General features: G+C 44.5%; 2 protein-coding genes across 3 annotated transcripts in view; both read left to right on the top strand.

The window, feature by feature from the left end:
* Znf879 (zinc finger protein 879) overlaps window positions 1–1,924 on the top strand; it is a 10,001-nt gene extending 8,077 nt beyond the window's left edge. For both annotated transcript variants that reach the window (XM_021213008.2, XM_029546196.1), the window contains exon 5: window positions 225–1,924. In XM_021213008.2, the coding sequence (XP_021068667.1) occupies window positions 225–1,660 (1,436 nt within the window). In that variant the 3' untranslated portion in view covers window positions 1,661–1,924. The remainder of the gene's footprint in view (window positions 1–224) is intronic.
* Window positions 1,925–4,402: 2,478 nt separating this feature from the next.
* Znf354c (zinc finger protein 354C) overlaps window positions 4,403–12,518 on the top strand; it is a 16,484-nt gene continuing 8,368 nt past the window's right edge. The window contains exons 1-2 of the mRNA XM_021213009.1: window positions 4,403–4,554; window positions 5,608–5,692. Coding sequence (XP_021068668.1) covers window positions 5,660–5,692 — 33 coding nt within the window. The 5' untranslated portion in view covers window positions 4,403–4,554; window positions 5,608–5,659. The remainder of the gene's footprint in view (window positions 4,555–5,607; window positions 5,693–12,518) is intronic.

Genomic DNA, 12,518 nt, shown 5'->3' with positions numbered 1-12,518 from the left:
CACACACACACACACACACACACGTTTCTCCAGACCTTTCCTTTCGGGCATGCCCTCCTCTATTTCCTTTCCTTTGTCCTTGTCCTAACCTTTCCTAAGATTTTGAGTTTGGATTTGTTAGCTGTGTCATGTGATTTTTGAGTTTGGATTTGCTGTGTCATATGATTTTACATCATTTTCCTTTATTCTCTGTGCAAGAGTTGCTTATATTTTGTTTAATTTAGGATGGAAAAACTTGTTTGAACCCATAGTTTCCAAAGAAGAAGATAAGGAAGTCTTGAAAAACCAGAGAGTGGATAAATTTTTTAACTTCATATTGGGAAAAACACGTGTAAATGAGGAACAGTTAGAGGAGCAACCAGGCAATAAGAAAAACCCTTTCAGCGAAATGCTGCTTTCTGTTAGAAGAGACTGTATACAAGAGAGGGGCTTTCCAGGGATCGGACCTGTGAGAAATCCTGGTATAAAGCCTCCATTTCCTAGGAAACCTGGAGTTGCCTCCAGAGGGAGAAAACCCCACTCGCAGCAGTACTCAGTTCTGTTCAAACAACTGGGGTTCAACACAGTGTGCACGCTTTATAAATGCAACATCTGTGGGAAAGCCTTCCTCCACAGTTCTTCCCTGAGCAAACATCAGAGGACTCACACTGGAGAGAAGCTCTACAAATGTAAGGAATGTCAGAAAGCCTTCAGTCAGAGCTCGTCCCTGGCACAGCACCTGAGAGTCCATACTGGAGAAAAGCCGTACATCTGCAGTGACTGTGGGAAGGCCTTCAGCTTCACCACCTCTCTCATTGGGCACCAGAGGATGCACACTGGAGAGAGACCCTATGAATGTAAGGAATGTGGCAAGACCTTCAAAGGTAGCTCCTCCCTTAATAATCACCAACGAATCCACACTGGAGAAAAGCCTTATAAGTGTAGCGAGTGCGGGAGAGCCTTTAGCCAGTGCTCATCTCTGACTCAGCATCACAGAATTCACACTGGGGAGAAACCCTATGAATGTAGCCAGTGTGGGAAGGCCTTTACATCAGTATCACGGCTGAGCAGACACCACCGCATCCATACCGGAGAGAAGCCCTTTCACTGTAATATGTGTGGCAAAGTGTTCAGTTACCACTCAGTCTTGATTATCCATCAGAGAATTCACACTGGAGAGAAGCCATATGCATGCAAGCAGTGTGGGAAAGCCTTCAGCCAAAGCTCAGCCCTTATCCAGCATCAAAGGATCCACACCGGAGAAAAGCCGTACAAGTGTGCCGAATGCGGAAAGGCCTTTTCCTGGATCTCACGGCTTAATATCCACCGCAGGATCCACACGGGGGAGAAACCGTATCACTGTAAAGAGTGTGGGAAAGCTTTCAGTTCCCACTCTGCGGTCAACACGCACAGAAAGATCCACACTGGGGAGAAACCTTATAAATGCAGTGACTGTGAAAAAGCCTTCAACCAAAGCTCGGCCCTTATTCGGCATCAGAGAATCCACACCGGAGAGAAGCCGTTTAACTGTCAAATTTGTGGGAAAGCCTTCCGACAGAGTTCCTCGCTTATGACACATACGAGGATCCACACAGGAGAAAAGCCATATAAATGTAAAGCATGTGGGAAAGCGTTCAGTCAGAGCTCATCTCTTGCCAACCACCAGAAGACACATTACTGAGAAAAATCACAGAAGTAAAATGCATGTGCTAAATCTGCCTTGAGACATTCATTCCCCGCTGACTGTAACAGAATTCATCCGGAGAGTGATAAGAGGCAGTTAGTCAGGGCTGAGTATGAAGTTAGATTTCAGCCAACATCAGGCATTTGAGGAAGGTCAGCCCAACAATTTCACTAAGCTGAGAAGAAAATCACCCTGAGTGTGCAGGTGTATTATTTCTTGAATTGTCTTCCCACAATTTACCACCTCTGGTTCAGACCCGAAGGCACTCTAAGGCACAAAATGCATGCTGTCTCCACTTGCTTTTCTCAGAGAGCAAATACCTTTGCTGTATTAAATTGTGAGGTAAGGTTCCTCAGACAAATGCATTTCAGATTTTATTTACACACACACACACACACACACACACACACACACAATTTGTTAGAAATGAGAAATTATGTCACAGTGTAGCACTGTGCTCCCTGTAGCAGATGTGCACTGTGCTCCCTGTAGCAGATGTGCACTGTNGCACTGTGCTCCCTGTAGCAGATGTGCACTGTGCTCCCTGTAGCAGATGTGCACTGTTTATATAAACTTCTAGAGTCAGCTTCTTAAGCCTATGAAATTTCTAGAGCTTCCTGAGTCTTGTGAGCCTCTTTTCCCCCTGTTTCCATTCAAGATAAGCTCAAAGCATATAATGCCACCCTCTCCATTCTTCCTCTTCTGCAACCTTCCCTGTGCCTTAGAGTAATATAGATGTCTGTTTTCTTCCATTCATGGCCGAGGCTCAGTATGGCACAGCAACAATCTGTATTCTTAGTGCTATGACAAACTGTGACCCACAACAACTACCTCCCACTGGGGAGGGGTGTTTCCCAGGTCAGGAGAAATTGCAATCCCATGGTTAAAACAGTTTGCTACATAGAGGGAATTTTTGTTTCTTTTCAAACATAGTAATGCTTTGGGACTATGTTTTTGTTTTAATCCCAGGCGTGGGGTGTGGGGCTGCTTCAGATTGTCCATAGCAGCTGACTGTGATTTGCCTCATGCTCTGGCAGGGGTGTGATTCTGCCAGCTGCAGATAGTTTCTGCAAGTGTATGGCGGTTGGAATTCTGAGAACTCTTAAGAGGGTATATAAATACAAGAGTCCCTGAGACGGGCGTGGCAGCTCACGCCTCTCCTGCTGTTTGCTGTTGCTGGTTGGCGATATCCTGACTACAAAGATCAAAATTGCCCCCAAGGAATTCAAAGGTCCTCATCAGCAGGAAGTAGTCTAATGATATCATCACCCCCTTTCCCCTCTATCCTTTCTCTCCTCCCTAGTGTTGGGGGTTTGGAAGGGATAAGGGTGGAGAAGGTAAGAGAAAAAAGAACGCACAAAGTAGCCAAAAGTCAGGTTATAGTACGATTCTTGCGAAAGGCCCTGGTTCAATTCCCAGCACCTATATTGGGTGATTCCTAACTTGCTGTAACTTCAGCTCCAGGGCATGGAAGGCTTTTGGCTTTCATGGATATCTAAACTCATATGAGCATACACAACTTAAAAAAAAGTTTTCTCCTACAACCAGTGTTAATAGCTGTGGTTATCTATTCCCATAATCTCAAATGGTTTGAAGGTATGTAATACCTATTAAACAAAATAATAGCAGTAGTTTCCCTTACTGGGGACTAGGATCTCCCCAGCCATAGGTTTTGCCCTGAAAAATACAAGTTTTCTCCAGTGGAACAGGCTTTAAATGAAAATGGAAAATCCTGGCTCTACTCATACTATGTTCTTGTTAAACAAGAATATTGGCATCGGCTCTACCCCAGGAGCCTGCACAGCTGCTTTTGAGCACTTTGACAATGAGCTAGCACATGGAGGTATCTTCCAGCTCAGGAAACAAACAAAAAACAACAACAAAACCAGAAACAATTGCTTTTGTAGGATGAGAGGTTATGGGGCCTCTAAGGCCAGTGATACTGAGGCAACACATACCTGAAACTGGGATTTTTCACTCAATAGACTGTGGCTTCTGAGAAAGCCTAGGTTCAGCTGTGAGGGGCTATTTAAACAATGTCACCGCTGAGTTTTTGTTGTTCTTCAGGTTGAGTTCCCAGATCAGAAAGATAAACAAGAGAGTTAAGGTTATGTATTTCTTTTAAACAAATAAACAAACAAAACAAAACAATGAAACCCTAGAGGTTAGAGGTAGGCAGGATCTCTGAAGGTCCATTACTGTCCCAACCAATTGGCAATTGATTTTAGGATTCAGCAGCTAGCTAGATTTAAAAAAAAAAAAAAAAAAAAAAAATCAAAAGGCATTCAATCAATTACTTTTATTTTTTAATCCTCCTGCTTTCTGAAGCCATCCTGGGATGCACATCAAGGCCCATGTCACATTGCTTTCTGCATATTGTATACAGTAAAAATAAACCACAGTGATTAGTGATGTGGGCTAAGGTTCTCCTAGAGTTTTGTTTTGTTTTGCTCTTTTTTGGTTTTAGTCTCGCTATGTAGTCCTGGCTGTCCACATGCAGTCACTCAGGCTGGCCTGGTACCTATGGGTTCCTCGCTCCTAAACCCTAAATTCCAGTTTTGTCCTGTCACGTCACTTCACCCTCCTAGCGAACAAGCCTGAGGACTGACTGAGAGAACAGGGACAGGTTTGCTGGATTTGCAGTGCAACACAACCCGACTCAGCTTTCCGAACTCGCCTGGCCCCGGTGCCTTCTGGGAGGTGTAGTCAGAAAAGACCTTAGGCACGCCGGGAGTAGTAGTTCTCTGGGGCTTCTCCCGGTGGCGGGGCTGCTCGCGGCTTTTTGGGGGGCTCCTAACCGAGGTGATCCTGACTGTGCCAGGAGAGCGCGTCTGGGGCCGACATCCTCGAGATTGCTCGTGCTGAGAGTGGCGGGAGCGAGCGCCGGCGTCGTGAGTGGGGTGAAGGGGGCGAGCGGGGCGTAGCGGGCGGTGGGCTTCCCGACGGGCCCGGCGCGGCCTGGCGACTGCTCTGCGGCCTCTGGCTCCGGGACCCTCCTGCAGGCTCGGCCCGCCACGAAGCGTGGCTGGGACCAAACTGCGGAGCCGGAGGCCTGTGGATCTTATGTAGCATCTTAGCAATGCAGATCTTAAAGTCAACAGCCGAAACCTAACAGTCTAATCTAACTTAATGAATTAGCGCATCTAATACCAAGTTACAGGCCCCGTGGCCCTTCATTGTGCCTATGGTGCAGATGAAGAAACCAAGGCACATTGTGGCCCGAGCATTCGCAGAGTCTTGATCGGAGCCTTAGACTGGAAGCAGAATTTCCTTCCCATTTGTGATGCTTGCTGTCTTGTCACTTTGGGCAGGCTGTGAACCTCCTGGCTGTCCACCTCAGCCACGTCGACAGCACAGCCCCACCTCTGCTGCACAGAGGACTGGTTCCAGGAATTCCCAAACAGCCAACACTTAGGTTCTTGAGGTAGACAGACACAGCATTTGCAGAGAGCTTGGACACGTTATCCTTTATACTTTAAATCAGTCCTCTGCAACCTTTTGACATTGCCACGTATTTTGTATAAGGTGCTAACAGGCCTGTCGGTGGGTGTGGAGGAATCAGTGTAAGAGAGAAGAAGTGTGATTAATATACAGAAGGGATGAAGTTTTGGCAGGTTGACTTGGTCAGTGTTCTTATCATTTGGTACCGTTATGGGTGGGCTTCAAAACTTAATTTATTTTTATGTGTGTATGTTTGTGTCTGTGCCCATGAGCACACAGGTCCTAAGGAAGCCAGAAAGGATGTTGGATCCCCTGTAGTTACAAGTAGCTGTGGATAGCCCAGTGTGGGTGCTGATAATCAAACTTCTTTTCGAACAAGGGAAGTGCTTTTAATCACACAGCCACCTGTGCAGACCCCCTTTGTGGGTGGCTTTACCCTCCTGGCTCCAAGCCTTCCCTTTGTACCAGAATTCCTTACTACACCGTTTTTTTTTCCTTCCCAGGCATACTTGGTCAGCACTCGGCTCTCCTTTGGCAGGAAAACTAAGAAGGGAAATGGCTGTGGATTTGCTGGCTGCCCCAGGCACAGTAAGTGAAGCTTGTCTTTGCATAAATAGCTTTCTGACTCAGATGTGGATGTGTTTCCATTTTTTTTTTTTTTGCCCCTGTCACTTTTCTCCCTTGCAAAATTAGCATTTAACAGGGGTATGCAAACTCCAGTTTGAAGCTGACTTGCAAGGAAAATATACAAAAGCCTCCCTCCTCACACCTATCAGAGGATTCTGCCAGGTCCAGCACAGATGATAACCACCTTATAAGACCTCCCAGGTGCTTTCTTTTTTAAATGGGGACTCCTTCCCCATTGTGTTAGCCAAAGAGAGAGGTATGAGGGTCTCTCTACCATTGGGTCTCTCCTCTGGCTCAATCCCAGAATTCTCTCTTCTCCCTCATGTCCCACTTCCTAATTTCCTGCCTAAGCCGAAGGCCATGAGATTTATTATCAACTGGTACCACATCCATACAGACATAAGACATAATTTAAAATATCTTCTGTGGCCCTCAGTTGCCACGGAAATTTGGTCCTTTCTTTTGGGTTCTTAATTTCATTAATAAAAGAATCTAGACATGTACTCAGAAGGAAGCTTGAAGAAAATGTTATTAGAAGCCGGGCGTGGTGGCGCACGCCTTTAAACCCAGCACTCGGGAGGCAGAGGCAGGCGNATTTCTGAGTTCGAGGCCAGCCTGGTCTACANAGTGAGTTCCAGGACAGCCAGGGCTACACAGAGAAACCCTGTCTCGAAAAACCAAAAAAAAAAAAAAAAAAAAAGAAAAAGAAAATGTTATTAGAGATTGAGAAAAATAACAGGGCAGGCAAAGCAGTAAGTCTTGGCAGCTGCCAGGAAGAGTGAGTAGGGCCCAAGAAAGGCAGGTTCAGCAGTGGAGGTCAGCAGGCTGCATGACAGCAAACTGTAGATGCTAGGTGTGGTTCTTCCTCCCAGACTCATGCTCTTAGAAGTAAGACTGCGACTCAAAATATAGTTACAAATACCTTGGCCATGTAGCTAGGCTCTGCTCTGAATAGATCATAACTAAAATAACCCAATTATTTTAACCTACACTCTGCCACCTGGCTGGTTACCTGTGCTCAGGTACCATGTGTCTGTCTCCTCACATCTTCCCAAGTGGAGCTCTCTCCTGGCATTGTCCCAGAGCTCTCTCCTCCCGGATGTCACACTTCCTATTTCCTGCCTAAGCCATAGGCCATCAGATTTATTATTGACAGGTACCACATCCATACAGACATAAGATATTCTCTCCACAGCAGACAGTTGTGTGGTAGGGGAAGTAGCTTTTGAGAATGGGTGAGAAACCCCAGAATGCCAAGGAAAGCATGTTTAGGATTTTGGCCAAAAAGAAAAAAAAAGAAAAAAGAAAAGTTACAGTTTTCGGAATAACTCTGAAAGTTGGGCAAGCTCCAAGGTGGCTCTGCCCAAAGGCTTCTGGGAAGGCCGAGCACAGTATTTCATTAAGGGGTAATCAGTCCTCTTTGGCATGACTTCAAGTGAACCAGAGTTTGAGGGTGAGAAGGTGGATAGAGGCAAACTGGCCAGGTGATTGACAGGCCCCAGCTTAATTACCTCTTTAATTTTTTGGAAAAATTATATTTTTATTTTAATAAATCTTAAATTATCTATTTTATGTATGAGTACACTGTAGCTGTTTTCAGTTATACCAGAAGAGGGCATCAGATCCCATGTGGTTGCTGGGAAATAAACTCAGGACCTCTGGAAGACAAGTCAGTTCTCTTCACTGCTGAGCCATCTCTCCAGCCTGGAAACATTTTAATTTTGTTTTATGTGTATGGATGTTTTGCTTGCATGTGTGTGTGTGCACCATGTGTGCCAGTTGCCCGTGGAGGCCAGAAGAGTTTGCCCTCTTCCCCTGGGACTGGAGTTATATATGGTTGTGAGACACTGTGTAGGTGCTGGGAATTGAAACTGGATCTTGTGAAAGAGCAGCCAGTGCCCTTTACCACGGAACCATCCCCCCAACTCCTGGATTAACTTTCAAGGGAAGGACACAGTAGATTGTAAAGTTCAGGCGAGCTTAGACTTGTCAGGTCTCCATCCAGGGCTAGAGGTAGAGCGTGCGTTCTCTTCACCAGAAGAAGGAACTCTATTAATGACCCTTAGTAAGGCCAGAGTATTCCCCCTTTTTCATTGGGCAGTTTAAATCCTGAGGAGTGGTAGAGTTGATGTTTACCTTTGTAGTTTTACCAGAGGAATGGGAGGTGGGGCTTAAAGCCAGCGGAGCAGGGTGGCTCTTCCTCAGTGGTCTCTTGTTGTGCCAGGAACAGTTTGTGAACCCCAAAAGACCAGCAAGGAGCCGTTTCCGGTGTAATAACATTAGAGTCTCTTCATTACAAGCGTGGACTTGGACTCTCCTCCAATCCAACCCTGACACAGCAGGACAGGAAGGGAAGGCAGAGCAGGCTCGAACCCTCAGTGGGACAAGATTTTATAGGAAATGGAAGTCAGTGAGGGAGGGTTTATCCTGACAAGCATATAACAGAATGTCCATTGTAAGCCGACAGGTGGGTGCTCTGAAGCAAGACTGTATACAATCATGAACAGTCTGAAAGTACATCTGAAACAATCAGGCTAATCTTTGATTCACTGTTGCTAAGAAGTAGCCAGGGAGTAACTCTGGACAAAGACAAGCCTTTGGGTCCTTCCTGGTATGTTGGTGAAGCCTGAGTTCTGCTGTAGTTAAGTTTTGGGTTTTTTTGTTTTTTGTTTGTTTGTTTGTTTTTAAAGGAGGCAGGTCCCAAGATGGAGTAGGTTTGGCCTCTCACTAACACTGTTAATCCTTGTAACTCTGCCTGTTTCTCCCATAAGTTTAGTGCTACAGTAGTGACAAACACCAGCAGAATGCAGTGCGTAGCAGTCCCAGCCCAGGCCTGGGCTACTCTCTGTCCAAAGTGGGGATATTTCATGTGAATTTTCTCATCCCAAGGTGGACGGTGGACAGACAGTCGTCATTTTAGGCAAGGGAAGTTATGGAAAAGTTTGTAATTGTAGTGTAGCTATTTCCTTCTGAACTGTAAGCACAAATAAACTCTTTCTTCTACAAGTTGCCTTGGTTATGGTGTCTTATCACAGCATAAAATAGTAAATAAGACACCACTTCATAGGGTTACGGGAGGGAGCTCTTCTTGGTTGGGAAGTACTGATAGCACATTATCCAAAGAGTATGTGAGGTGAGAGGTAATACTGCCGTCTTGAAAAGGGGCAGTTGGCTGCATCTTCCAATCAAAAGTGCATGTAACTTTGACCCAGCCGCTCAGTCTATCTCAAGTGGTTCTCCACCTTCCTAATGCTATGACCCTTTGATACTGTTCCTCATGTTGTGCTGACCCCAGCCATAGAATTACTTCATTGCGGCTTCATAACTATAATGTTGCTGCTGTTATGAATTGTAATGTAAGTACCTGATATGCAGGAATCATATGTGATCCCCAAAGTGGTCACAGCCCACAGGTTGAGAACCACTGGTCTATCTCACACTACAGGTATGCCCCTGCCAGAGAATGCTAGGAGAATAATCACTGTGTAGTGTTTGTGACAACAGAAAAAGACGAATACTCATCTGCAGAGTGTGGAGACGGCTCAGTGGCTGAAGTGCTTGCCTCACGGGCACGAGGACTGAGCTCAGATCCCCAGCATCCTCATAACACTGGGCACTAGAGTGCTGGGAGGCAGGGACGAGAGGAGTAGCTCACTGAGCAGCTGACCTTGTGAGCCAGCGAGCTCCAGGTTCAGTGAGAGGCTCGATCTCACAAAGTAAGGGAGGCCACCTGTCTCTGGCCTCCACACACATGCACAGTAGAAATACATGCATATACATCTAGCATATACAAGCAAAAAATAAAGGTAAATTAAAAATAAAAATAATTTTTTATCCATAAGGCTCTGGTTACAAAATTTACAGATTCTGAGGACTGAAGTGTATTGTGCAGTTGAAATGTATTGAAGCAGAGTTTGTGAGAAAGGTTTTCCTAAGAGTCATATGTCACTGTCATATGTGTAAACCATGTATGTAGTCCACGTGTCTAAAGCTTCCTAGTGACAATGTTAAAGAAGTACACAGTAGCAAGAAACTTAATGTTTTGTTTAATACAGTATATCCAGGGCTGGTGAGATGGCTCAGTGAGTAAGAGCACCCGACTGCTCTTCCAAAGATCCTGAGTTCAAATCCCGGCAACCACATGGTGGCTCATAACCATCCCTAACAAGATCTGATGCCCTCTTCTGGAGTGTCTGAAGACAGCTACAGTGTACTTACATATAATAAATAAATAAATCTTAAAAAAAAAAATACAGTATATCCAAATATCATTTTGCATGTAATCAATATAAAATTATTGAGATAATGAGTGTGTGTGCAACTGCATGTATGTATTTATTACTGGTATGTGTGTATATGTGTGTGCAAACCAATCAATTAAGCATTTACATACACATAGCACATCTCACTTAGAGTAGGCATGATTTGTGGTAATGACCTCTTATGGCTGCAGCACATCATATTGAGCTGAAAAGTCACAGACAAATTACAAAAAAACAAAACACAAAAATTTGAAAGCAGACCAAAAAATATTACACAGAGAGAAGTGATGACCATTGACTTGTCATCAGCATCACCATAGTTCAGAAAAAGTCAAATGATGTTTCCTATGAAAGAAACTGTCACCTAGTCTGTATCCAGTGAAGACAGTCGTCAAGAATGGAGGCAAACAGAGACGTTCCCAGACAGAAGGGAATTCGGCTTGTTTGTTGCCAGCACAGCAAGAAATACTCGAGGAGGTTGTGGTAGCTAAAAAGGAAATTGTGCTGCCTGGGAATCCAGGCTAGAACATTAGAAAGGAAACTGTGTAAGTATGAGGCCTTTAGAGGGCTCACAACTAAGTTCCTGTACACACAGATCCAGGGATCCTGGTGAAAGGCCTGGTGTGCTGTTAAGGAAGATAGATCATAATGGAATCTTGGCCTCCTCATTCAGTCTTGCTGTGTTGTCTCCTTTGCCCTTAAATGAAAGCTATATAGGTATATGCTTGGTACAGTCTCATAAACTGTACCAACTGGGAACATCTGGCAGCCGTAGCATAAAGAAAAAGTGATTATGTCCTCTATACTTGTAAGTTTCTGGTATTCTGTGAAAGAATGTTTACTGTAGAGAAGAAATAAGGATGTATGCTATAATTCTTAGGAACCACTGATAATTCAAAGAAGTGTATATTAGCTGCTCTTCTGTGTTGCTAGGACAAAATTTCTGACAGAAGCAACTTAAAAGAGGAAGAACTTACTGGCTCATGGTTTTAGGGACTCCAGTCCATCATGGCTAGAAAAGGAACACTGGAGCAGATTGGACTGGGACAGTGGTAATGTTCACTACAGCTTGTTTACATCTCGATAGGTCAGGAAGCCGAAAGCTCTAACTGAATCAGAAATGTATCACCTCCCAACCCACCCCAGTGACCCACTTCTGCTGGCTAGACCACAGCTCCGAAAGGATACAATCTCTAGGCTGGGCACCACAGGGGTGTTCAGATACACCAGCATGTGAAGACAGCTCACATCCAGACCTTCAAGGGATAGTGCTGAAGTTACTTTAGAAATTTAGTTGGATTCTGTCTGTTCTTGTGGTTACTGGGGACAGATCCTAGGGCCTCATGTTTACCACACAAGTGCTCTGCCACTGAGCTATCTCTTCAGCCTAAATGGTAACCTGAAATAACTCAGGGGCTGAATGTGTAGTTCATGGGTAGAGCACGTGTTTAACATGACTAAAGCTCTGGGTTTCATCTCCAGTACTGAAAACATATCTGAAAGAAAGGAACAAACACACACATAGAAAAATCATGAGGATGATAAAAAAAATTAATGATTGCTTTCCCCTAACCACAAAAACCAAGGAATAATTAGGAAGTATCCCAGGTGTTTCGTGTGTACCCTGCATAGGTGTATACATAGGTGTATACATGTATAAAACTTTTCAAAAGATTGTTGTATAGCTCGCCTTTTCATATGAATCAATAGTATTTAAGATAAAATCTGGTGCCAGGGGTACAAATTTACCTCATTTTTTTTTTAATGGCTGTATGTATTTCATGTAACATGCATATTATCATATGCACATCCATTGCCTTATTAACAGACACATACATTAATTATCCTTAAATTTTTACCTCTATGTTGATTTTTTTTTTTTTTCTGTGCAGCAATTTACCACAGATTCGGTGTTTAGAACAGCACAGATTGGTTGTCTCTCAGTTCTGGAAGTCAGAAGTCTTACACTATTTTATGATTAAGCTATCCACAAGGCTGGTTCTTTAGATACCAGGAGGGAAAATCTGTTTCCTTGTCCTAGCAGTTAGTTATGTCACAGCCTCTGTGATGACGTGGGCTTCTCTCACAGCTGAACCTTCCTGGTAAGGTCCATCGTCAGTAGAGCTCTACCTGTGTGATAATCTACATGTCTGCTCATGTCTCAGTCCCCTAGGTAAACAGAATTACAGAGTCCCTTTCCTTGTGCATGTCACATTCACAGGTCCTGGAACCAGTGTGCCAGGAACTGTTAAAGTAGAAGTAATTAATGTTGCATTCAGCATCCAGAGGAATGTCCCTACCTAGTAATGATACTGTTCCTTGAAGCGGGTCAGTCTCAGTGGTGGATGTGCAAGGCTAAAGTGACGTGACTTCCCCCATGTTGATGGATTCTCAGTAAAATACTCACCCACAGCTTTGTTCCAAAGCTCACAACTTTCATGTGCTGTAATAGGAATCTCTTCCTGAGCCGGGCGGTGGCACACGGCTTTAATCCCAGCACTCGGGGGGCAGAGGCAGGCAGATTT

The sequence above is a fragment of the Mus pahari genome, chromosome 14, assembly GCF_900095145.1.
Source record: "Mus pahari chromosome 14, PAHARI_EIJ_v1.1, whole genome shotgun sequence".
Lineage (NCBI taxonomy): Eukaryota > Metazoa > Chordata > Mammalia > Rodentia > Muridae > Mus > Mus pahari.
The sequence above is the reverse complement of the archived record's forward strand: the minus strand, read 5'-3'. Positions and strand labels throughout refer to the sequence as shown.